This window comes from Barbus barbus (assembly GCF_936440315.1).
Source record: "Barbus barbus genome assembly, chromosome: 38".
NCBI lineage: Eukaryota > Metazoa > Chordata > Actinopteri > Cypriniformes > Cyprinidae > Barbus > Barbus barbus.
The window spans coordinates 2,350,490-2,376,595 of record NC_136716.1 but is presented as its reverse complement, the minus strand read 5'-3'; the positions used below and the strand labels follow the sequence as shown (position 1 = coordinate 2,376,595).

The following is a 26,106-nucleotide window of genomic DNA, read 5'->3' as shown; positions in this document are numbered from 1 at the left end:
CCTGTACGGCGGTCGCTTTAGACTGTAGCTAGTCTTACTGTATAGACTGAGGCGCCGCTGTCTGGCTGCATTCAGCTCATTTCATTGTGCTCACTCAGATTTAGATTAGTTTTGCTCAGAAGCCGCGGGTCATGTAAGGTAACGGCAGACTCTCACCGAATGTGTGTGTCAGTGTCAGCGGCTCCTCATTGAATCTCTTTGATGCGACTCTTTTGCATGATGCATACACTGAAACACATTTCTCTTCTGCTCCTTTTTCATCTCTGTATCTCCTGCTTGCTCTACATTCTGTGTTGCACATACTGATAAATGTCCTCGAACGTCTTCATTCATTGCAGCAGCCATTGCAGAATAGCGCCACTGCTCTGTTTATGTGAAGAACAGCTAAACCACTAAAGACAAACTTGTGCTATTTTATAGCAGAGATAATTGTTGCAATGCGGGAAAATGTTTCCAAGATGTCACTGAAAGTGTCTGTGAAATCGAATAAAAAGTTGTGTGTCTCTCCATACTAAACAAGATACTACAGCATGATAGGAATCAATCACCGTCAGTCCAGGAGATATATTAGGAGATCATTATTTCATATATTAAAGATTTTTAAATATTTACTGTAATATAAATGTAAAAAATATACTGTATAAAATATATATATATATTTTTTTAAATAATTATTAATTTAATATTTATTGCATTTTATATAAAGACCTCTTTATATATATATATATATTAAAATTCTATACAATACTGTCTTTTAAAAAACACTAAAAATTAAATCAGTGAATTTAGGCTTCATAACATGTACAGTATTAAAAAACAAATATTCATTACTAGACTTGTATAAAATGTAACTATTAAATTATTAGTATTTTTTAATCTGTAAGTGAGCGTTAGATGACAGCAAATGTGATCTGCATGTAAAAATCAAAGAAATGAGCATTCACAATTAAATATCTAATATTGAGTGACTGATAACTGATATGATACAAGTATATTATGTATTGATTTAAATTGTTCCAGTATCATTTTGTCTATAAACTGATGCCGCTTACTCAGATAGAATGTTACTCAGCTTTGTAACTTTAAAATGTTACTATTTCATTGTGTCATATATCACTTATGGCACTGATTTCATGTTTCATATTTAGGTGAAATCCCTCTCAGTGCTAAACGAACGGCTGAGTTACTCGTGAAGAGCAGTGAACTGAACCGAGATCAGTGGGAAATACTTGTAGCATGTTGCTGTCCCTATTTCACAAAGCAGTTAATCCATCAGAGATTACCTCCGAATCGTTAATACTGAATGTTACTATAATGAGAGCTAAAGCAATTACTGGCATGTGTGAAATGTCAGGTAAGGTAACTCATTCCAGGGCATAACCTGTTCCTTAGCCGGATCGGTAAAGTCTGCTCCGTTTCAAATCTCACCTCTTTTGACCCATGTTTTCACTGGAAATTCTTAGGCTACGTTGGCGACCTACTGGATTTTGCCTGGATTGTCTTGTGACTGACATCGAATTTGTCGCTTTTGGCCCTGAATATATTTAATGTCTGCTTGAATTAATCCCTGTTAGCACTGCGGTCAATTCAGGCAAACACCTAAATAACGCCACTGAGCAGGTGCCTTTGCTTTTATGGATATTAATAAATGTTTTCTGCAATTAAAAACGTAGTCCAGCCAAAAACAAACCCTCAATCAATCCAAGATGTCAAGATTTCTTCATCAGATTTGGAGAAATGTATCTTTCCATCACTGTCTCAGCAATGAATCCTCTGCAGTGAATGGGTGCCGTCAGAATGAGAGTCCAAACAGCTGATAAACACATCACAATAATCCACAAGTAATCCACACCACTCCAGTCCATCAATTAATGTCTTGAGAAGCCAAAAGCTGTGTGTTTGGAAGAAAAAAATCCATCGAGATGTTTTTTTAAAACTAAAATAGTCTAAAAGTCAACCACAAAAACAAATAAAAAACAGCAAAAACCATAAAAACTCTTCCTCCAGTGAAAAAGTCATCTGGTCTGAATCGGGAGAGAAATCTGCACAGATCAAAACAACTATGTGGCAGGATTTCGATGTGAGAGACAACAGGAGATGGACTTTTTCCACTGGAGGAAGCGTTATTATGGATTATGGACTCATATTTGAGCTAAAAACGTCTTGATGGATTTGTTTCGTACAAACACACAGCTTTTGGATTCACTAGACATTAACTGATGGACTGGAGTGGTGTGCATTACTTGTGGATTATTGTGATGTTTTTATCAGCTGTTTGGACTCTCATTCTGACGGCACCCATTCACTGCAGAGCATCCATTGGTGAGCAAGTGATGTAATGCTACATTTCTCCAAATCTGACGAAGAAACAAACTCATCTACTATTCCTTTAACGTTAATAGGTAACAGTCTCTCTTGGTGTGTTTTGTTTTGTTACTGTGAAGTGATTCCAGCACCATAACATTAAAGATTTCACCCTTTAATTTTTAATCATTTTTAATGCATCTGTAACTGTGCTCATTTTTGGGTGCTTGAGGCGAGCTTAATAGCAAACTCACTTTTCACTCATACCACAATGACCTAAAAAACACTAACAAGAGGTAGCATCACACAATTTCTTTAAAAAACAAGAATGACACTCTGTTACATGCTGCGTGTTTACATCACAGTACACAGTTATTTTCCCCTTTTGTACTGTTCAGCTACATCTAATTGTTTTGATAGCATTTTTCACAATTGGAATATATTTCAATATAGTATTACATTAGACATGTAGCAAATAGCTGTCTTATTGCATGTTGCATTATGTTAGGTTTTGAACTTAAGTTGAAAATTGGCCTGTTTTTGAGTTTTTGCATTTTTTTGTGTCTGAGTGAGAAAACAATTAATGTATGTAGTCATTGCACGTACTGTATTTGTTGCCAAAACAATAATAGATGATCTAAATGTCATGCATGCTGCTGTGCTTCACTGTGCAAAGGGTTTTGAAAAAGTGGCCATAGTTTTGAGAAACAGGTCGTAGTGTTTGTAAAAAAAAACTTGCCACAGAACCACATAATTTAGCCAGCAGTGTCCTAATGTTTAGTGCACACTTTCAACTGTCTGCATTCATGCCGTGATAGTGATTCTCTGCGTAGGGAACTAGAGAGTGCAATGACTCGCAGCATCTGATCTGTGCTGATTCATGTGTGCAGCTGCCTGAAACGGACATCAGCAAAGCGACTGGGGTTTGTTTCATTTACAGAGAACCACACCTAAACTTATCTCAAGCTTTAACAGCATTTAATGGAGGTGTCAGTATCTGAAATCAAACAAAATAACATTTGTCTGTCCATACTGGACGTGAAACTGCTGCATGATGTTAAACAGTCATAGTCAGTCAGAAGGTATTTTATATTCACTAAATAGATTTAGTACTTCTGATCATTATTTTAGATATTTTAGATATAATATTAAAAATGAATACCAAAATATTTTATTTTAGATATTAAAATTCTATATTGTCTTAATAAATGACTAAAAAAATTAAATCAGTGAATTTAGGCATCAAAACAGTATGAGAAAACCTTAACAGCATTCTTCTCTGAGCGCTGGTATTTCCTTCAGGAAACGCAAATCTAGTTCAGAAACATCTGCATTCAGCTCTGAATCATTACAGTCTCTTGGCCCAAACTCACCAGTAAAACTTGATTTAGTAACTCGACATGTAGTAACATGTATAATGGCTTTGCGTTGAGCAAGCAGAGCGAGCCGATTCGTTGTTTACATTGCTCTTGCACTGAACAAAAATCAACCATAATTATGGCTTAAAGGTGATTTCCATTTGAAGCCCTTAATGATGCACTTTTAACACATGTGCCAATTATTGGGTTGTTATAAGACCACATATTACCAGATAACAGCCTCTAACAATGGAAACGGGAAAACCAGTGTCTATAAATGTGTCTTCTAGGTTTCTTTTCCTCATTAAAGCCGTGTGAAATCCCCCTCATGCGGGTTTTCTCATCATCTGTGTCAAATGATAACCAGGGAAGGAAATACGGTGCTCCATGCTATGTTTGGAAAGCAAAAGTCAACTCGTGCCATACTTCCTGTTGAAGTCAGCGTGTTTCCCTAGCCGTTGTCTAAATCTGAAAGCATGTTTAGATTAGTCCAAACCTGATTCCTGAGCGTGTTTGATATGGTGCTCCTATGGGAGATCTCCACATGCCTGTTTAAACACTGCTTTATTTACACAGCTCACTATCAGTCCAGCTATATGTGTGCATGAATATGACCAATAATACAACTGATGATCCCCTGTGCATCTCGTGCTTTAATTCATCTCTGTGGGTGAACTAAACACTACATTAGAGGTAAAGTGATGTGGCTGATGCAATATCTAAAGAGCTTGATGTTTAATAATCCTAATTGGCATGTTTTGCAGATGTCTATGGGTTTATGCATCATCCCGGTCTGATCTGGTGTGTGACCGTTCGCAGCTGGCAGCATGAAGCCATTAAACTTGCGAGTTAATTGTTAACTGTGCTTCTTCTCTTAGTGTGGTTTGAGGTTTTTGAGAACACTGTATGGCTTTGTGATATTACGACCGCCTTTGTACAGTATATGAAGAGTGCTGTGTGATGTGTGATGATCACTGTGTCCTGACATGGCTTTGCTGGACAGGCTTTCTAAGAATCGCTCTGAGGATTGAAAATGTGGGTCAAATACCTGAGGTGTCTGTCCTGGGGTGACTTGTAAAAGTACATTTAATAACACTATACTAAGTGTTATATTACCTTTGCATTTAATTACAGAAACATAGTTAATGGTTGTGATATGGAAAATTTGACATCTTTATCTTTTCTGACTGACATATCAATCTCTTCATATTATTGTCCTCTTTTGGAAAGTTCTAGAAACATTGTTGTGATTTTTGTATTTTGCTATTGGCGCAAATAGGAACACAAAACAATGTATTTGTTGTATTTTATATAGAAGTTTATTGAGTTCTGAGAACGTGTAAATGTGTGGAGGGTCAGGAGTTTCATCTCTGTCCTACTATCCTCATGAGTGGCGTCAGCCGTGTTTCCTGATCCTCCATCCGTCTGTATCACGTTACTGCGCTCTGGACTCTCAGTAGGGAGAGTTTGTGTTTGTCAGCCTGTGTTTCTGTAACCGCTGAGACCCTGCAGGACGAGGGCAGCTGCCCTGCGGTCCTATCATACCGGATAGAATGACCAAAAACACACAAAACATAACAAATACGTTCCAACAACAGCATCTGTTTCGAACGACAGCATGGAAAAATAAATGCATGTCAGATAGTTGAGCTTTGAATGTAAGTGTGTCATTTAATTTTAGACTCTGGCATCTTCGAGCATTAAGAATAGAGCTGATTCTGATTCTGCATGCAATAAGGAAAAATCATTATTCTGAATAGAAAAGAATTGAATAGTTTCTGACTGTGCCACTTTTGGCATGAATACACCTTTCAGAGAATGATTCCCCCGGCTTTCGGCAGGTTTTCCCATTAAACCAAGGGACGCAATAACGGCTGTAATCTCCAGCAGCTTTGAAGTGCTCCATCAAGAACCTCTGGTCTTATTAGCCCGGAGAGCAACGAGACGTCTCGCTCAGGTGCTCCGACAACGTCTGAGACCTCTGGGAAATACGTCTCAAATGCATTCTTGTGTAATCTAATGCATTTTTATTACAAATCACAACACAATAGGTTGGTCGCACAATTCCAGTGTTATTTTAGTGTTTATTAACAGTCTGAATACTTTTATTTGTAAATTTTAGTAATTCTGCCATTTTTTAATTTTTTTTGTATTATAGTTTTTTATATATATTATTAATTTTTAAATCTGTCTGTATAATACTTTCTACATGTTTATGTTTTAGTTATTTTAATTTGGATTAAATGGAATTACAGCTAGATGAATAAAATACGTTATTTTTTAAAAATATGTTTTAATTTAAACGTGTATTGTATTTCAAGTAACAAAAATGGTTTTAGTTTTATGGTTTTCATTTAAGTTTAACCTATAATAACCCTAATGTCACAAAAATTTGTTGACCGCTAATTAGCTTTTTTAAAGTTTATTTCTAGGTTTAAATTCAGTTTTAATAGGACTTTTATGTTGCACTTGTTTTAAATCAAGTCTTTATCAAGGTTTGTCCCAGGTAGAAAATTGTAAAGCCCCAAGGCATGAGATCTATATTCATATACATTTATATAATAAACTGTAAATTGTACGAGTTTCTGACTGAAATATAGTCAGTCTTTGAGATTGTGTCTTATTGACAAAGTAAGAGTGTTAGAGCGGTTCAGAATTAATCTTCCCCCAGTGATATATACAAGGATTCCTCATGACTGATGAATGATTTACTACATTTATCCAAACACACAGATATGAAGCATATGTGTTCACTGAAACCATTTACTTTCCTTGTCTGCAAGCCAAAATATCACCATATATAGCGTTTCTTCCTGACGTGCGTGAGGCTGGATTTTTGGTTACTCTGGATGTTTATCAGTGATGCATTGGTTAGTGAGGTGTTTCCTCTGAGATCAGATTTAGTGTAAAAACCAGGCAAAGGGTAAAAGCTTTTGTGTTCAGCTCTACGCCACGTTTTGCGCTTTTCTTTCAGAAATGCATGTGCCATTGCCATCTTTCACCCCTCCTGTTCCTGAACACAAGGCCATTCTGTGGCTTGTTAAACGATATCATGGTGAAGGGTGTGTTTGTAGATTTATTAGAAAGACAGGAAATGTGCCTTTAGTTCACTGCAAAAAAAAAAAAAGTCTGGTTTTCTGAGAATCATGATTTATTTATTTTTTTTATTTTTTAAATAAACTTAAATAAAAATAAATAAGAATTTAACTTAATCTTACTTTGAGATTTAAAGCACTTTAAATTTTACTTGAATTTTAAATTAAATATTAGAAGAGAAATTAAATGTAAATTTAAACATATAGACTTAGATCTTAGATCTTTGTATATATTAGTGCTGCCAAACGATTAATCTTGATTAGGGGTGGGCGATATGGAAAAAATATATCACAATTTTTTTTTTTTTTTAATTTCACGATTTTATCACGATTCTTTGTCATGTTGGTTTGACTATTTTGGTTTGACAAGTTGTCTGAGCATTACAGCCAAACTAGAAAGACAAAGCCTTTCAAGGTAACAAAAAACAACAAAAAAAGACATATTTAGGATATTTAGGCCAAAGTGGGCGAAGATAAAAATCTTTGTCATTATTTTATCTTTCTTATTAAAAAATAAGAACAAAGATACACATTACAAATACACATGATATACAACTATTTACTTTAATTTTAGAGATAACCAGCTGAGTCTGTATGTAAACCTTGTGTGTTTTGACAGTATAGCGCAAAAATAAGTTAGTTGAGTAATCAGGCGCTGTTAGACAGTCTCTTTAGTGCGCGTGCTTCAGGTGTATGCGCTCAGAAAAAGCGAATTAAACATTTAACCAGCAAGGCTTGTGTGCAAATAATGTACTTCTGCGATCGTGAATAAGTGCAGTGTCCTGTCAGAGTAACTCTACTGCTGTATGTCGTGTTGTACAGTATATAGAGACGGAGACCAGAACTGTATTTGATATAATGTGTGCTGGAGCACCATACTACCATATTTCTTCAAAAGCAGATCGTGGAGACATTTTTATCGTCCACGATCAAAAATCGTCATATCAAACAACTCTAATCGCGATTAATGGCATTCAAACTAAAAGTTTTTGTTTGCATAATATATGTGTGTATATTTATTATAAATATATAAATACACATGCATGTATATATTTTAATTAAATATATTTATATATAATATAAAATATAAGAATATGAATATATAAATGTGTAAACGTAAATATTTTCAAAATATATACTGTATGTGTATTATGTTTATGTATACATAATATATATACACTGTACACACACACATATTATGTAGCTAAACAAAAACTTTTATTTTGGATGCAATTAATCGTTTGATAGCACTGATCACTAATATATATATATTTCTTTATTATACATTTTTTATCATCTGTATATATAACTTCATCAAATGTTTCAATGTCTTCTCTCCCCAAGTATTATGATAGGCTTCTGTAGTTAAAAAGCACTCAGCAATGTATTATTGCTACTATATTGCATATTGCTTTCTTAAAATAGAATATACACAGCCGTGAAATCATATAAACATATATCCTTTATAAGATCTGGCATAGTTAATCAAAAATGTGTATGCGTTCATTTGTGAATTGTGATATCCTTGGGCTTTGCCTGCAGCTCTGCTGTGAATATAATGCATGTAATGTGATAGGAGTGCCTCCAGAGGTTCAGGAAAGAGCCGAACATGTAAACTCTGAAGGAATGTTCCTCTTCTGGTTTGCTAGGCGTGCCTGAGTGCTGGTTTGCATAATTGACTGATCAAGATGAATAGAGGTGCACAAAGCAAACGCTGACCTTCCTGCAGCCTTGAGGAAGAGAACACGACCGCCTGGATCAGAACAGACGGGCTTTAACACTCGTAATCCCTTAAGACAGAAACGCTTCGGCGTTACAAACACACTCCATATCTGCTCTTACCTTCAGCCAGCTTTGTGTGAAAGAGAGAAAAATGTCTGTAGTTTATTTAATTTCAGATATATGCACCATTTCAGCTACAACACTAAATTGTACAGGTTACAGATTTAGCTCATGAAAACATTGTTTTGAAATGTTTCTAAAATTTTGAAATATTCAATTCTTGTCGTGATTAGAATGATATTTAAATATAGTGAATATAGTGAATAGTGAAGTGACATTCAGCCAAGTGTGGTGACTCGGAATTCGTGCTCTGCATTTAACCCATCCAACGTGCACACACACAGTAGTGAACACACACACACACACAGCAGTGAACACACACACAGACCGTGAACACACACCCGGAGCAGTGGGCAGCATTTATGCTGCGGCGCCCGGGGAGCAGTTGGGGGTTCGGTGCTTTGCTCAAGGGCACCTCAGTCGTGGTATTGAGGGTGGAGAGAGCGCTGGACATTCACTCCCCCCACCTACAATTCCTGCCGACCGGGGACTCGAACCCGCAACCTTTCGATTACGAGTCCGACTCTCTAACCATTAGGCCACGACTTCCCCCTAAATATTACAGAAATGTTCCTCATAACATTGCAGTAAATAAAGCAATATTTAATATTCTAAGAACGTTAAAATGTTCATGATTAGAACATTACTTAAAGTTTACAAAAGCATTTCTTAAAACGTTGTGCTAACTTTATTTTCCAAATGTTATAATATTATTTGAAAGTTTATTTGTAATATTCTTAACTTTTAAATGACCATTCTTGTCATGCATGAACTTTATTTAAAGGTTAAAAAAGATGTTCTTCCAACATTCTACTTGATTTTCACCCTAAATACAATGTTATTTGAATGTTTATTTTAATATTCTAAGAACATTAAAATGTCTAGCTCTCTTGTTGTGATTAGAACGTTAACTAATGTAACAAAAAAACGTTTCTTAGAATGTTCATCAATTATAATTAACATCATAAGAACATTTTTAGAATGTTGTTCTCAGAACCTTAACCTCTCTCAATATTAATAATTCAAATATTAATGAAGTTAAAAGAACATTCCATATACATTACTTTAAGAATGTTTTGTCCTAACAGTTATATAACTTTTAAATAATGTTAATTAAAGATATGATAACTAGTTAGCTCTGGATGCCGTAAACAAAAGTCTTCTGTTTTGTCAAAATTCTTGTTTTGCATTTTCTTTACGTCTCTTTTGCATGTCGTGTTTACATGTGAACGCTGTACATATATCAGTTGGTGGATCTGGGTTTGCTCTCCTCGACGGCATGCGCCCACACACACACACACACACACACACACACACACACACACACACACACACACACATCAGAGCGATGCTGACAGACAGAAAGGAACAGCAGCTGTGTTTATCTTACTGAGGGCGCAGGGAAAGGCTGTCTGGTCTCTGCTGAATTTGTTAGTATACCATCTTTTTTTCTTTTTTTTTTTGGTTGAGTCAGTTTTTAATATCTTTCATGTTTGCGGACAATACTGACATTTTCTTTTCAAGAAAAACTTTATATGCATATGCAGTAGGGATGTAACGATTCACTCAACTCACGATTCGATTCACAATTTTTTTTTTTTACAAAATGAGATTTAAGACAAATTATAAATTTAAATGTGTCCTTTTATTATTGCTTGGACAAAATGCAGCACGTTTCTTTGTGAAATTGAATAACAATATGCTAATTGCATATTATTGCTCTTTTGTTGGTTTTGATTGCTTCTGTTCTCCTCGTTTGTAAGTCGCTTTGGATAAAAGCCTCTGTTAAATAACGAAATGTAAATATAATGTAAATGTAAAACAAGCTCCAAATCAAATAAGTAACACAAATAAAATAAATATCTTCATATAAACAAAATGAGGCTTTGTCTGTGCTCTTTCCATTAAAATTCGAGGCAACCAATGCATTTTAATCATGCAACATGAGCAGATTTGAATCTAAATTAGATTGTATAATTTGGAATTTGAAGCAAAAACAGAGTGGTCTGACTTCAGTTTTGTGAAACTACTGTATACATAAAAAATATCTGCAGCAGACGAGCTGAATGAGACGCAGATTCAGTCTCTGCCGCTGTAAACAAAACAGCTGCATAATTTTAATATGCATTATACAGAGGCAAGATGAAAAGAAAAAATAGCATCTAAACTTTTCTAAAGACAGTAAGTTCCCCTCAGACATACATTCATATAAACTCCTACCCCTAATTGAATCGCGATTTGTTTAGCATCTCAACCGATCTGAATCGTCACATAGATGAATCGATTTTCAACCGGCTCGCGGCTACATCCCTATATATGCAGTTATGTTTTCTATATCAACCCTAAACATTGCAATACAATTCATTGTATTGGCTGTGGAATGGGGTTTGGCCGAGGCAAAGTTTTCAGTTTTCAGTTTTCACGGCCTTCAAATGCATGTCATTTGAAGGCCGTGGCTCAGATAAAAGGGACAGGACAGCTAGAGCCGGCCAAGAGCCTGCCGCACAAGGACTTCATCCAAGTTCAGAGAGCATGTGCATGAAAACAGCGCTCTGTGAGCTTCATCAATGAATCTGTCTGTCTGTCATCATCACATTTTAAAAGCAACACAAAAGATTTATAATTAAAGTCCATGCAACTTGTGCTCTATAATTCAGGTCTGCTGAAGCCATCGCTTTGTTTGAGGAACAGACTGAAATTTAAAGTGTTGAAAAGTAAAAAAACCCACTAAAATAAAGAGTCTTCATGTCCGTGATTGCCGTTTGTCTTCTGAACGAACATGACACAACGGCATAGGCTGGATTTTCACTAATGTCGAAAAATTTAGTCTGTTAAAATGCTGTAACTTTTGCTTTTGCATCCATTATGAAGCTTGAAAGCCTTAGTCTTAGTTCATTGATTTATTGCAAGTTTCTTCTTTTGTGCTCCTGTGAAGAAAGAAAGCAGTGCAGGTTTGAAACGTAGCGTATATAGAAGTAACGCTGTTTAACCCTCATTTTCTGGCCATTTTGGCCCAAAGAGGGTTTTTTTCCCTGAAAAGGCTAGTTATGGCATTGGACGAAAACTTACTGACTTTGCTCACTCAGTGTATAACAGCTTCCTTAGCCATTTTTGGGACTTTATTCCCATTTTTTATACTTGAGATTTTCAAACAATAGCCAGCCTTTGAGAATTGCTTAAAAATTTCTTATCACCAATGTTTTAGTCAGCGTGTTTTCTTTCAATCAGCACAGGTTTTGTGCTTGTTTCTGGGTCTGATTGATCGTAGGCCTCATGCGCTTCACTTTATATTCAGTTCCACAAATAATGCTTTTCTTACTCAAAAGCTGAGGTGCATGAGTTCAGATCAATCGGTTCCAAAAACAAACACAAAACCTGTGCTAATTGAAAGAAAACGAGTTGATAAAAAAAGGAAAGGCAATAACATAGCATACTGTGAGATGTACTGGCAATTTTTGAACGGGAACACCAAATTAGGAAAAGGATTTTGAGCACAGGAGTTAGTTGTAAATCTGCCACTGTTTAATGTTTGTGTTTCCTAAAAATATTTAAACATGTTAAATGTCTGATGAGCAGATGTTAGGAGCTACACAGATCGCATCCATTAGAAACTTATCCTGAGAGGGTGGTTTTAAAGGATCTTAGCGATTAACACAAGCATCTGAAACACACCAGGGAGCTGCTTGTGTTATTCTGCCGTTCGCCTCGAGTTTAAAGAGCAGAATTCACCTTGAGTTGAACCGATTTGTGCATTTGACCTCATAACCTCAAATCTAAGGCGGTGCAGAGAGGTGTCTTCCCTTTAAACCGCAGCCCGCATCCTGTGAGAGCAACGACTCTCAGGTCTCTCGGGTCTTCAGCTCGACAACAGAAAACCCCTGAGTCTGCTGTCAGTATCCTAACCTAGTGCTGGGGACAGTTACTTTGAAAAGGAATGTATTACAAGAATGCGCTACTTCCTACTTAGTTATTATTATGGAAAGTAATGCATTGCATTACTTTTTAAATCTGGGGTGGACTTGTTTGTTTATTTTTAATCAAATAAATGGGATTGGATTGGATTCAATTTATTGTCATTGCACATGTAGGTACAAGGCAACGAAATGCAATAGAGAAGAAGAAATACAGCATAACATGAGGAAAGAGAGGAGAAAAATAAATACAGATTTATCAAGCACTCTTTGCGATACATTCATGTTCCTGAGCTATGTAATTGATCATTTAATCAGAATTTCATATTTCTGTTTATATTCGAGCTCCAATGCAATTTATTATTTTGAGCCCAGGTTATCCCATCCCCAATAAATTAAAAAGTAATGCAATACTTTACTAGTTATTTGAAATAAGTAATCTGATTACTTGTGTTACTTGTGATGCCTAACCCCTGACACTGGCCTAACCTTTCTAAGCATTATGAGAGATGGAAGTGACGTGCATGTCCTCCTCTCCATTATCAAGCCTTGCTTTATTTTCTCAAACTGTACTGAATGCTGTGCATTTGTTATCTCGTTTGGATTTCCCTGAGTTTAATCAGGTTTGGTTGTTTAAGTGATCAGGCTAAACTCATGGTGATTAGAAATGAGAGAAGGGAACACAAACACACGTCTGAGCTCCCTTTCCTTGCTCTGTTTGAGCTTGATAAGAGAATACGGCTCTCTGGAGATGTCATTTGCAGCTCTTTTATAGTGACGGTTGCCACACTGGAGTCTCTGTCGGGACTGAGGAATATTGGATGACTGTTGTTTGTCAAAGGTGTTATATTTTTATTGTGATGTATAACTGATTCTTGAGACCTGGAACAAAACAATTGCTTAAAAATGATAAGAAAGTCACTAGAGCTTGATATGAAAATGTGTTTTTTTTATTACCTGATTCTTCAATGTTTTCAGAAATATGTGACATAAAATGAACCTGTTGCTTTATTTCAGAATATTTATTTAAAATAACAATTAACAACAAAACATAACCAAATCAAATCTTCTTAAATACTAGTCAATGTAGACATCACTATTGCATTATAATGTACATAATGAAAATTTTAATTATGGTACCGATTTATCATACACTCCTAAAGGATACATTTTCATATTCCTGACCTCCTGTGTAATTTAGAATATTTTTTTATATATATATATATATTTATGTTTCTGCTTATATTGTGAATTCCACTGTAATTTATAATTTTTTTATCGTAATTTTGAAAAATATTCATAGGTTATTAATTTTTTTATCATATAAAAAATAGATATTCATAGTTCTGCTTATATTGTGAGTTCTAATGGAATTTATATTTTATCATAAGTTTGAAAGCATTCAAAGTATGCATAATTATCCACTTCATATATGGAGTAAAAAAACAGTCTTATGTCGCAGCAATAGCCAAAAATACACTGTGTGGGTCAAAATGATAGATTTTCTTTTAATGCCAAAAATCATTAGGATATTAAGTAAAGATCATATTCCATGAAGATATTTTGTAAATTTATTACCATAAATGTATCCAAACTTCATTTTTGATTAGTAATATGCATTGCTAAGAACTTCATTTGGACAACTTTAAAGGCGATTTTCTCAATATTTTTTTGCACCCTCAGATTCCAAACCATACATCAATGGAAAGCTTATTTATTCAGCTTTCAGATGATGTATGAATCTCAATTTTGAAAAATTGACACTTAAGACTGGTTTTGTGGTTCAGGGTCACATATTAACTTGAGCTCATAAAGAGACACCATGCTCTAATATTTTAGATTGAACAGAAAAATATATAATAATCTTAATATTGTTTGTGCATTTTTACAAATTTTTATTTTTATTTTACTTTTTTGAAGCTCAAACAGTAGGGCATGATACTCACATGATAATGAGTTCAATTCTCATAAAAAGTCCCGTGCATGAACGGATTCAAATCGAATAGACTCCTGCTCTTTGTGCTGCATATGATATCATGTCGTTTGGGAACCGTGAATCTGAACTGATGTTGGTGTTCATCACCTTTGCTCGTGTTCCCTCAGGACTACAATCTCACGAAGCACACAAACCTGCCGGATCTCCCAGCATGCTTTCAGCTGTCCGTCCTGCCATGGACTCCCTGCATCTACCTGTGGCTCTCGTCTCCCTTCTACATCCTTTACCTCAAGAAAAACAACAGAGGCTACATCATGATGTCTATATTGAACAGAATCAAAACGGTAGGAGATGTGAACGTCTCTCAGGTGTGCTGGAGTTCTCTGCTATCTCTTTGTAATGATTCGTTGTATTTGTGTGTGCAGGTTCTCGGCTTGTTATTGTGGATCGTATGCTGGACAGACCTGTTTTCTTCAATTCATGAGATGAGCCAGAATCAGACTAAACCCCCAATATATTTCGTAACTCCTCTAATAGTTGGCATGACAATGGTAAGTGCGAACAGACGCTGAATATGTCGGTTGTGTCTCGTGTGTCAGATCATTATACAACTTTCAGACCTCTCTAATCCAAAAAAGCCTTCATTCAACAATGACTCGTTCTCATAACCTCCACGCATGTCTAAAAACAGATCAACACATCAGCAGCATGAACATGGAGCACATGATTTGTTTTATGAATCTGTGCAATTCAGGCACTTTTGTTCCTTTTCATAAAAGCACAGTGGAAAACTGTGACCCTTTAATTATAGTGGAGTAGAGGGTGTGGACAATAGTCTCAGTTATACTCAGTTATATCTCAGTTATAACTGACCCCAGTGTTGTTCGAGTTTAAGTATCTAGTTTTTATTCATTTTTTATATTTCAGTTTGAGTTATTTTAGTACATCAAGTTAAACTAAATGAGAAATGTTGCCTTGGAAACTAGCTGAAATAAAACTAAAATATCTAATAATATTTATATTGTTTGTGCATTTGTACAATTTAGTTTTTATATATATTTGTGTGGGCTTTGCTGGAGCTCAAACAGTAGAGCATGATGCTCACAATGATCATGGGTTCGATTCAGATCAAAAAACTCAGAAATGTGTGCCTTCAAATGCAGCCTACATATCTTTGAATAAAATTGTCTAAAAGAGTTAGGTCACAAGTAATCTAAAAGTAGGGTGACCATACGTCCTCTTTTCCCTGGACATGTCCTCTTTTTGGGCCTACAAAAATGCGTCTGGCCGGGATTTCTTAATCGCCCAAAATGTCCGGGATTTGGCTGTTTTCGCTCCCGCGATTTTCGTGTCCACTCCTTTAAACATTATTATATTGTATATAATTTTGGTGCATCAGGGAGCCCCGGTGCATTTAAATATTTTTGAATGAGCGTTTGCGCTGTTTACTTTCACTTTCGATTTTGCGATCACACGCACTCTGTGTAAAGGGAGCACGTCTTACAAGATCAGATATTTGTCAATGAGCTCAGGATCTGTTGAGCAGCAAATACTCAAGCATGGTCTTTTCAGTCATCTCTCCTTATTCTCGACCTGAGATCAGTCAAATCTGACTCCTGCAGCTCGTGTTGGATGCAGGGTTGCCAAGTCCGCGGCTGCCAATTGGGCTTCTTTTAAACGGTTGCCATGGGTTGATTTTCCCAAGTGGTTAAAGGTTTAAAATAATGCATAAATCAGGGCTCTAGACTCATTCTTCCCACTGGTCGCTCTTTTGCGACCAACTTTCTCAGTTGGAGCATGAGCACATAATTTGGTTGCATTATTATTATTTTTTTGCTACAACATTTGATTAATCATTGCATGCTGATGAACTTTTATCATAGTTTATAGTTATATGGTAATGAAAGTGTTCAACCCTTTTTTGTCAGTATTATTTGTGATTTAAATTTTGTGAACAGGAATTCCTCTTTTGTGTGCTTTCACTTTCACTTTCAAATTCGCCATGTCGGTGTTACGTTTTATAAGAAAAGATAATTGTCTGTTTTGCTTATATCTATACACCTTTCACTTTTTAAGACAACAAAAGATGGATTAATTGTTATTCTTAATTAAAAAGCACAACAACAATAAAACAGGAGGCTACAATGACAAACTAGCTTACATAACATTTATTAACAAAAACGAACAAGACGAGGCATGGCATGGGACACATCACATGCTGTATTATATACCAACTAGTAAATTACAGATTGCTTAGCAAACACTGAGGAATCAAGTAAGTAATAATAATAAAAATTAAGGAAAGCCTCCATACCGTAACGTGAGGTAAACGGCAAAGATAACAAGCTTTTCAAAACGAATACACAAAGAAAAGTAAAACTAAACTGGCTGTCACTGACAGGACTTGCATGTTTTTTTCCACAAGAATACCAACATGTTCACCTTCTCTGGTTTAAGAAGCGGTCTTTCATTTTAGTTTGAAAACCAAATCCTCCGTTGTGCTCCATCCGCTGCGCGCACCTTCGCACCCGTGCTGACACAGGCTCTACCCACGAAGCGCTCGCGCTGAAAGCGCCTCTCTTCACGTGATCAGTGAAATCTGACTCCTGCTACAATGTGCCGCGGCTCTGCAGCGCGCGCGGTATGAAGCAGACGCTTTGGAGCAGTGCAGACCATGCACTCGCACAAGTGCGACCACGTCAAATTTTTACTCGCACATTCTCAAAAAATGGGCTCGCAGTTTAGAGCCCTGTAAATTACATTTGACTGAAATGCTTGTATTGAAACATTTTGCATTCTACCTATGATAAAACTTTCACAGACTTTTACATTAACTGTTCCCTCCTAGTGGAAGGACCTGCCCAACTCAATCCCAGCAGCAGAGTCCTTAATATTTTCAAGTAACGGCTGAAAACACATCTCTTTCATCTTCATTTGACCTTCTAACTCTGGCACTAATTTTTAAACTTGACCCTCTAACATTTGCACTCTATTCTATTTCTATTCTAACTACTTGTTTTATTTATAAAGAAAAAAGAGCCTCTAACACTAGCATTCTCTATTCTTCCTACTTATTTTCTTTTTATTTATTATAAATAATGACACTAGAATTATCTATTCTTGTTTTACTTTTATTTTAAAAAAGACCCTCTAACACTGGCATTCCTTATTCTTTTTCTATTCCATCTACTTGTTTTCTTTTTATTTATTATAAAAACAAAATATGCAAACAAAATATGCAAACAAAAAACCCTTGCTACGCATACTGTTAGGCGAAACCCTGCCCACGAAGCCCTTTCCCTACTGTCCTCTTTTTGGAAAACTAAAATATGGTCACCCCATCTAAAAGTAATCTAAAAAAGTAATCAGATTACATTAACTAAAATGTGTAATGTAATGGATTACGTTGCTAACTACAATTTTTGTCATGTAATTTGGAACAAATAGGCTAAATATGTATGACACTGTATGTCTCCACTTATATTGTGTGCACTATCCTGAAGTCAGTATCTGCTCAGAAGGAAGGTGTATCTCCATGTTTTGTGAACGTTTCGCCGTCTGTTGTCTCTTTTAGCTGTTAGCCACGTTCCTGATCCAGTATGAGAGGCTGAAAGGAGTGCAGTCGTCTGGTGTGCTCTTCATATTTTGGACGATCTCAGTGTTGTGTGCCATCGTGCCTTTCCGCTCCAAAATCGTGTATCAGGTCAGTATGTCCATTTTAAGCAGATATTACAGTATAGAGTAGTTCATTTCAGTCTAACCATGTAAACTGCTCTGGCAGCACAGTCATCTCTCAGTAATGTATGACTCTCTCCCCTTCTGCACGTTTTATTCCCCACATGCATCTTTTGACCTACATGTTCGGCTTTCTCTCGGCTCTGAAGGAGTTCAGTTAAGGCCATGACTGTTTTGAGAGAATAGTGCTGCTGTTGTTCCTAAAACCTGCTTCAAGACAGCTTATCTAACTCACAGAGCAGCAAACAGAACTCAAGGCTGTCGCTTTTTTCCAAGTCAAATAAATCAGAGTTTTGCTCCTGGTTATGACAAATGCCATCTGATTATTCAATTTTGAATAATAATTTATATGCACTTGACAGACGCTTTTATTCAAAGTGATTCGCATTGCATTTAAAGTATATTTATTCACTTCATGCTTTCCCTGGGGACTGAACCCATGAACTGAGATGCCATGCTCTGCAGGAACGCTCAAATATTGTAAATAAAAATATATAATGATATTAGTGATGTGTGTGCATGTTGTGCATTATGCATTTTTCAGATATATCAATTTAATAATATTAATATTGTTTGTGCATGTTTTGCAATTTGAGTTATCAGATATATTTAATAATTTTCATGTTGTTTGTGCATGTTGTGCATTATGCATTTTTCAGATATATCAATTTAATAATATTAATATTGTTTGTGCATGTTTTGCAATTTGAGTTATCAGATATATTTAATAATTTTCATGTTGTTTGTGCATGTTGTGCATTATGCATTTTTCAGATATATCAATTTAATAATATTAATATTGTTTGTGCATGTTTTGCAATTTGAGTTATCAGATATATTTAATAATTTTCATGTTGTTTGTGCATGTTGTGCATTATGCATTTTTCAGATATATCAATTTAATAATATTAATATTGTTTGTGCATGTTTTGCAATTTGAGTTATCAGATATATTTAATAATATTCATGTTGTTTGTGCATGTTGTGCATTATACATTTTTTTCAGATATATTAACTGAATGCCGTTATTATTGTTCATGCATGTTTTCCATTCAGTTTTTTTCAGATATATTAATGTATTAATTTTAATATTGTTTGTGCATGTTGTGCATTTACATTTTTCACATATATTTAATAGTATTAATATAGTTTGTGCATGTTTTGCATTATGCATTTTTCAGACATATTAAATTAATAATATTAATATTGTTTGTGCATGTTTTGCATTTTGAGTTTTCAGATATATTTAATACTATTCATGTTGCTTGAGCATGTTGTGCATTATGCATTTTTCTGATATATTAATTGAATACTATTATTATTGTTTATGCATATTTTCCATTATGTTTTTAGATATATTAATTTATTAATTTTAATATTGTTTGTGCATGTTGTGCATTTACATTTTGCAGATGTATTTAAGAATATTAATATGTGCATTATGCATTTTTTTGTGATATTTTATCAAATGCTGGTTTGGTTATAAAGATTCATATATTAAATATTGTCCGCTGTAAGCATAATCAGGATATACAACTAAAAGTTAGCTCTTTGTAGGTCGATTTCCTCAAAACATGTAAACACTGTGACGTTATTCAAAACATCACTCATAGTTTGAGCGTCTCGACCATCCTGAGAGATATGAGCGTGAGTGTGAGGGGTGAATGTGCGACGTGAACAGGCTTAGTCTGACGTTGTGAACTCAAGAAGTAGATATCTTGGATCTGTGTGCTCATGAAGAGCAGGGTTGGGTGGAATAAGGACACGCTCAGGGCTGAGAGCGTTTGTGATGCGGCGTGTAGAGATGTTACGATTACTTGATAAAGCAGCGTTCTCTGTTTTCAGAATGGGGTCGAAGACAAGCTGAGGTTCACCACGTTCTACATTTACTTCGGCCTTACCCTGCTTCAACTCATCCTGTCATGCTTCAATGAAAAGCCTCCTCTCTTCTCCAGCGTGGTCACAGATCCTGTAAGTGTGTGTGTGTGTGTGATCTAGGGCCAGCGGTAACCGTCATGCTTTCAAAATACAAGATTGAATAAAAGAATGATTTAGTGCCATAAACTGTGGATTATGTGGATCTTTGAACATTAGAAGGGTCATGGAAAGGTCAGAACTGCAAACTAAAGTGCCTGTGGTGTTTTTATTGGATTTTCAGAATGCTTGTCCAGAAATTACTGCTGGTTTCCTCTCCAAAATGACCTTTTGGTGGTTTACTAGGTGAGTAATATGAAGTAAAAAATAAAAGTAATAACAGTGACTGTATTCCTGCTGTTCTCACAACTTACACTAACATTTTTTAAAAGTTATATAAATGTTAGATGTTAGGCTTCATTAATGTTTGATATACATTCTCATAATGTTGAGAAAAAAACATTCTTCGATCAGCTCTCTGTAAATGAACATTGTTAGAAATGTTTTTGTAACCTTTAAATAATGTTCTAATCATGACAAGTAAATTGGTCTTTTTAGTGTTCTTAGAATATTAAAAATAAACATTCAAATACTGTTACATTTGGGGTGAAAATAAAGTTGGTAGAATGTTGTGGGAAACGTTTTTGTAACCTTTAAACAACGTTCTAATCAAGAAGAAATAAAACTGAAAGAAAACCCAATTGTAAGATGTCTTATTAAATATTGGATTTTAAATTAATGCACATTTTCCGAAGATTTAAAGGGAGAGTTCACCAAAAAATTGACTTGGTCTCATATCTTTCCCAAACCTCTAGGACTTTCTTTCCTCTCATTAACATAAAAGAATATATTTTGAGAAATGTCTAGGTGTAGTGACCAGTTCTTCAAAATATCTTCTTAATATTGTGTTCTGTAGAGGATAGAAAACGTGTGGGGTGGGTAAATGATGACGGATGGTTTTTGAGTGAACGGTCTCTTTTATTCAACATAAACAACCAAAATAAAAGCACTGAAAAATGACTGTCCAATACCAGCAGTATTCTTGTTTTAAGAGGTCTCCAAGATGGATTTTTGTTTGTGTTTTACAGAATGGCGATCAAAGGCTATAGATCCCCACTGGAGAATAAAGATCTCTGGTCACTGAACAAGCAAGACAGTTCAGAGCTGGTGGTTCCCAGTCTGCTCAATGAATGGGAGGTGGAGAAGTCCAAAGCACAGAGGTATGCATTCAAACAGGTCTACAATCATTGCCATATTGTGTGAATAGGTTGTGAATGTCATTTCTTGTTTACAGTAAGTAACAATAAGCTAAATGGTTTTTATATTTATTTCTTTATTTAGTTGAATAGGGCCCTATGAAATCTGTTTTTTCAGTTTTAATGGTTAAATTAAACCTGAATAATCAAAAGGCATATCTAATTAATTAAAATCACGAAACGTATATAATTTAATTTGACAATTTATTAAAAGTGTCCTTATGAAATATGTTTAAATTTTTTTCTCAAAGTAATCAAACAGCATTTCTAATTAATAGGGCTGTCAAAATGAACATGTTAGCTGTACAATAATTTTTTTTCAGTTTAATGCATTAAAAATATGTCGTGCAATTAACGCAGCATTAATTGTTTCCTTGCATCCTTTGGCTAGGTTTAAAGTAGACTATATGAACACTATCAAGCACAATAAGATGCAAAAGAGAAGTTAATTCGGTAGTCAGTATTTAAAGAGACAGCGCTGCTTTTAAAGTGAAAACTGCTGCAGTCTGTCATTGATTGAACAAAAGAAAACACTCACTACTTTGCTCACTGATTAAATTTTGTTGCTTGAATAAAGATTAATCTATATAGTTTATGCATATACAATTTGTATCTTATGTGAATATTGTTTTAAGCTCACTTAAATTAAAAATTGTAAAATTTTGAGAAAAATGAGGGGAAAATGCATTTAATAGAGATATTGCTATTAATGATAATGCCTTCATTAATAATAGGCTACTTAATAAAAAGATGTCGTTAAACACATATTTAAAATATACCGTCTTTGTTGTTTCTACATTAATTTGGAGTTTCAGTGTGAAATTATGACAAAATAAATGCAATTAATTACAGAAAAATGTATTGAATTCATCAAAACAACTTAATTTAATCCTTTTTTTTCAATAATAGTGCCCCATGAATATTTTCTGTGTTGTGTATTTTAATGTTGAAATGTTCACAGGGTTGTGACGAGTTTCTGTTTTCAATATTGGTAGCTTGTAATATAGTAATCCACAATGAATATATTAAATATATAGTGGCTTCTATGCAGTTGCTATGGTGCTCTGGGTGGTTTTTGCACAAGCAAACACAACCCAAATTTTGAAACAGTGTGAGAAACTGCTGATTGTTTTGGTGACGTTCAAGTACAGAAGCGTTTTGATTCCCCAAACCTAATGCAGTTACATTTATACATTTGGCAGATGCTTTTATCCGAAGTGACTTACATTGCATTCAACTGTGCATTTGTTCAATTGATGCATTCCCTTGACACGGCTGCTGAAAGAGTCATTTCAGCCTCAGAAGATGAGCCGTTCTTGTTTTTCTGTGCAGTGAGCCGAGCGTGAAGGAGCAGGCCGCTTTTAAGAAGGCAGACCCGGGTGCTGAACCCAACCACGTGAGCGCCAGTCCGGAGGAGGAGGTTCTGCTGTCCAAACAGAAGGAGACACGGCAGCCTTCGTTCCTGCGGGCCCTTCTCAGGGCCTTCGGGCCTTACTTCCTCATCGGCTCTGCTTTCAAACTGCTGCAGGATCTCATTACCTTCGTGAACCCTCAGCTGCTCAGGTGAAGCCACCGCAGCATCATTCCCAGCCAAAGAGGAACACTATAGTCATAATTAGTTATGATTTTACGATAGGGAAGGTAGTGATATCGCACACATCACGATAAGTGAGGTTTACTCGCTCTATTGCGCTGGTTATTTACAATCGATGTTCACTGGGTTGTGATGAGCTTCTGTTTTCATTAATGGTAGCTGCTGATATTACAATTCATAATTAATATATTAAAGGGGTTGATTTAGTATGAACAGCTGTAATTGTTTGTCTGATAATGAGCGACACAATAGCTGCTCTGTTCCTTTAACATTTACCTAGTTCTGGTTTTTATTACACGCATGGATTTATTCCGTTTGCTTATAACAGGAAGAGCAAACATGAAATAGGCTGATTAGCTGGAAGGTGGTGTAAAAATGATCTTTTATATTACTGTTTTCCATAGAAGCCTGCAACATCGTTTGCATGTTGTTTTGCTTTCTTCACATATGTTTTCACGCTCTGTGCCTGTGTTTTGCAATGCAAATACAATGCAAATATGTTTCTCCTTTTACTATTTTGAATCAGGCCCTTCTGGTCAAAAGTTTGAAATAATTAAGCATTTATTGGATCAAAAAAATGCTGTAGAATTGTGAAATATTGTTACAATTTAAAATAGCTGTTTTCTCTGTGAATGTATGTTAAAATGTAATTTATTTCTGTGATCAAAGCTGTATTTTCAGCATCATTACTCCAGTCTTCAGTGTCACACGATTCTTCAGAAATCATTCTAATATACTGCTCAAGAAACATTTCTGATTATTATCAGTGTTGAAAACAGTTGTGCTGGCCTGTGGAAACTGTGATGCATTTTATTTTTCAGCATTCTTTGATGAACAAAGTTCAAAAGAGCAGCATTTATTTGAAATAGAAATCTTTTGTAACATTATAAATGCCATTACTGTCACTTTCAATCAGTTTAATGCAGAATATATATCTGAAGACTGGAGTAATAATGCTGAAAATTCAGCTTTGATCACAGGAATAAATTGATCACTATATTCACAAGGAAACAGTTATTTTAAATTGTAATAATATTTTACATTGTCAAATAAATGCAGCCTTGGTGAACAAAAACTTCCTTTTGACTGGTAGTGTATACAATAGATGGAAACCACGATGCGTTTTAACGTGATTCTCCTTTCGTTGTTAGGATGCTGATTGACTTCACCAAACAGAGCAATGCTCCGCTGTGGTGGGGTTACTCGCTGGCGTTCCTGATGTTCGGCACGTCCCTCTTACAGACCCTCATCTTACATCAGCACTTTCAGTACTGCTTTGTCACAGGCATGAGGCTGCGCTCAGGGATCATCGGAGCCATTTACAGGAAGGTACACACTAGACAGATGTCTCTCTGAGAACTCAGACCAGCACAAATCTATGTTCTGACAGGACTGGTTTATGCTGGTTAGTGGTGGCCGACCAGAAGAGTCTTTGTGGTGAGGGTGACTGACCAAAAATTGAAATTCTGCTGTCATTTACTTGCAAACCTGTATGACTCTCTTTTGTGGACCATTAAAGAAGATATTTTAATATTTCATATTAAATATAGATATCATATATATAGATATATTAAAGACGTTTTTTTCCCACAATGCAAGTCTCCTCATTCTTCGAAATATCTTCTTTTGTGTTACACAGAAGAAATAAATGTATAATTCATACAAATAATGCAGTATTTAATGAGTAAATAATGACAGTATTTTTGGGGAACCATATATTTCTAAGCACTTTATAGCAGTAAATAATGAGAACTATATTATTATTAAAAATATTATAGTATATACAAATATTGCAGACAGGTCTGGAACCTATGGAACGTTTTTCCCACCATGGGATAAAAATTTATTTCTTCTTTTTATCTCACAATTCAAACTTTTATTATAATTCGGAGATGGTTATAAACACAGAACTGAATGACAAAAAGTCTGAATTTTGAGATAAAGGTTGCAGTTACCGGTTTTGTTTTTAATTCTGTGGTGGAAACAAAAAATTGCCAGATACAAACTTGGAAAGTCTTAGAAAGTCAGAATTTTAAGATTATAAAGTCACAGTTAACCGTTTTTAGTCTTTATTCATTGGCGGAAATGATGAGGAAATGTCGGGGTTTGTTTTTTAAAGCGAGTTATACACTAGGATTTTGACACAATTCATTGATTATGCTAGAAACTGTACCTTTTCAAACTCAAATGAACTTTCCATGCTCTAGTATTACAGGTTTGACCGTTTATTATTATAAATGTAGTTGGGTTCATACGATACATGTCAGAGAAATTGCACTAAACACTGATACTTGAGCTTTTATCAACAGATACTTGCACTTGAATGTGTTATTCCGGTTATGACTATATTGCTGTGACTGTCAGAAGCAAGAGTTACTTTTACAATATAAGCATTAAACCTTCTGGCCCATGTTGTGAGATGAAGGCTGTATTACTTCACATTAAAAACACTGGAAAACATGCTCACTCTGTGTGCCAGTACAGTTAGAAAGCATTGTTTGTATTTTATTTGCACTCTCAGTTTAACAAGTATTTAAAAAATGCAATAAAAAATAAGAAATGCAGAATAAATGAAACAATACATTTACTTCTAATGCTGCATTTTAATGTTAATTCCAGCATGACATTGTGTTTAGTCACGATGACAGCCGTCTGGCCTCTGCTCTACTCCACACGAGTAAAAGAATAGAATAGAATAAGGATTTGAGTTGTGTTAGGTGTGGTGGTGTGGGTGTTACGAGTGTTCACACACATGCACTTTTACCCAGATCTGAGTAATAATTTAATGCTGCTAAACTCGTGGGTGTGTTTGGCTGTTGCCAGAACTATTCCTTAAATTCTGCTTCATCACAGGATACTGCATTAGAAAAAGCATTGAAATGCATCAACAATTCAGTGCATTAACTACTTTGATATACAGTATACTGTGGTTCTGAAGGGATACCATGTTCATGTAGCATGAGATGTAGACAGTACTTCTAATATTACATTAAAGAAATCAAGTCCAAAACATAGTACAAATTTTTTAGGTTTTTCATGCTCTGTTGGATTAGACCTTCTATGGAACATAAGCTGCAAAAAAATTAACCTGTTAGGCCGTGTTCACACTTGGCGTCTTTTTTGACTAGAAAAAGTTGACAAGAGCGTTTTTTTAATGAAAA

The 26,106-nt window shown here is 35.3% G+C and overlaps 1 protein-coding gene across 2 annotated transcripts in view; it reads left to right on the top strand.

Moving 5' to 3' along the window:
• The window catches only part of LOC306857590 (ATP-binding cassette sub-family C member 3-like), a 61,048-nt gene that overhangs the window by 2,957 nt on the left and 31,985 nt on the right, over positions 1–26,106 (top strand). For both annotated transcript variants that reach the window (XM_079397606.1, XM_079397607.1), the window contains exons 2-9: positions 14,614–14,790; positions 14,872–14,997; positions 18,021–18,149; positions 20,027–20,152; positions 20,340–20,401; positions 21,184–21,315; positions 22,684–22,914; positions 24,097–24,274. In XM_079397606.1, the coding sequence (XP_079253732.1) occupies positions 14,614–14,790; positions 14,872–14,997; positions 18,021–18,149; positions 20,027–20,152; positions 20,340–20,401; positions 21,184–21,315; positions 22,684–22,914; positions 24,097–24,274 (1,161 nt within the window). The remainder of the gene's footprint in view (positions 1–14,613; positions 14,791–14,871; positions 14,998–18,020; positions 18,150–20,026; positions 20,153–20,339; positions 20,402–21,183; positions 21,316–22,683; positions 22,915–24,096; positions 24,275–26,106) is intronic.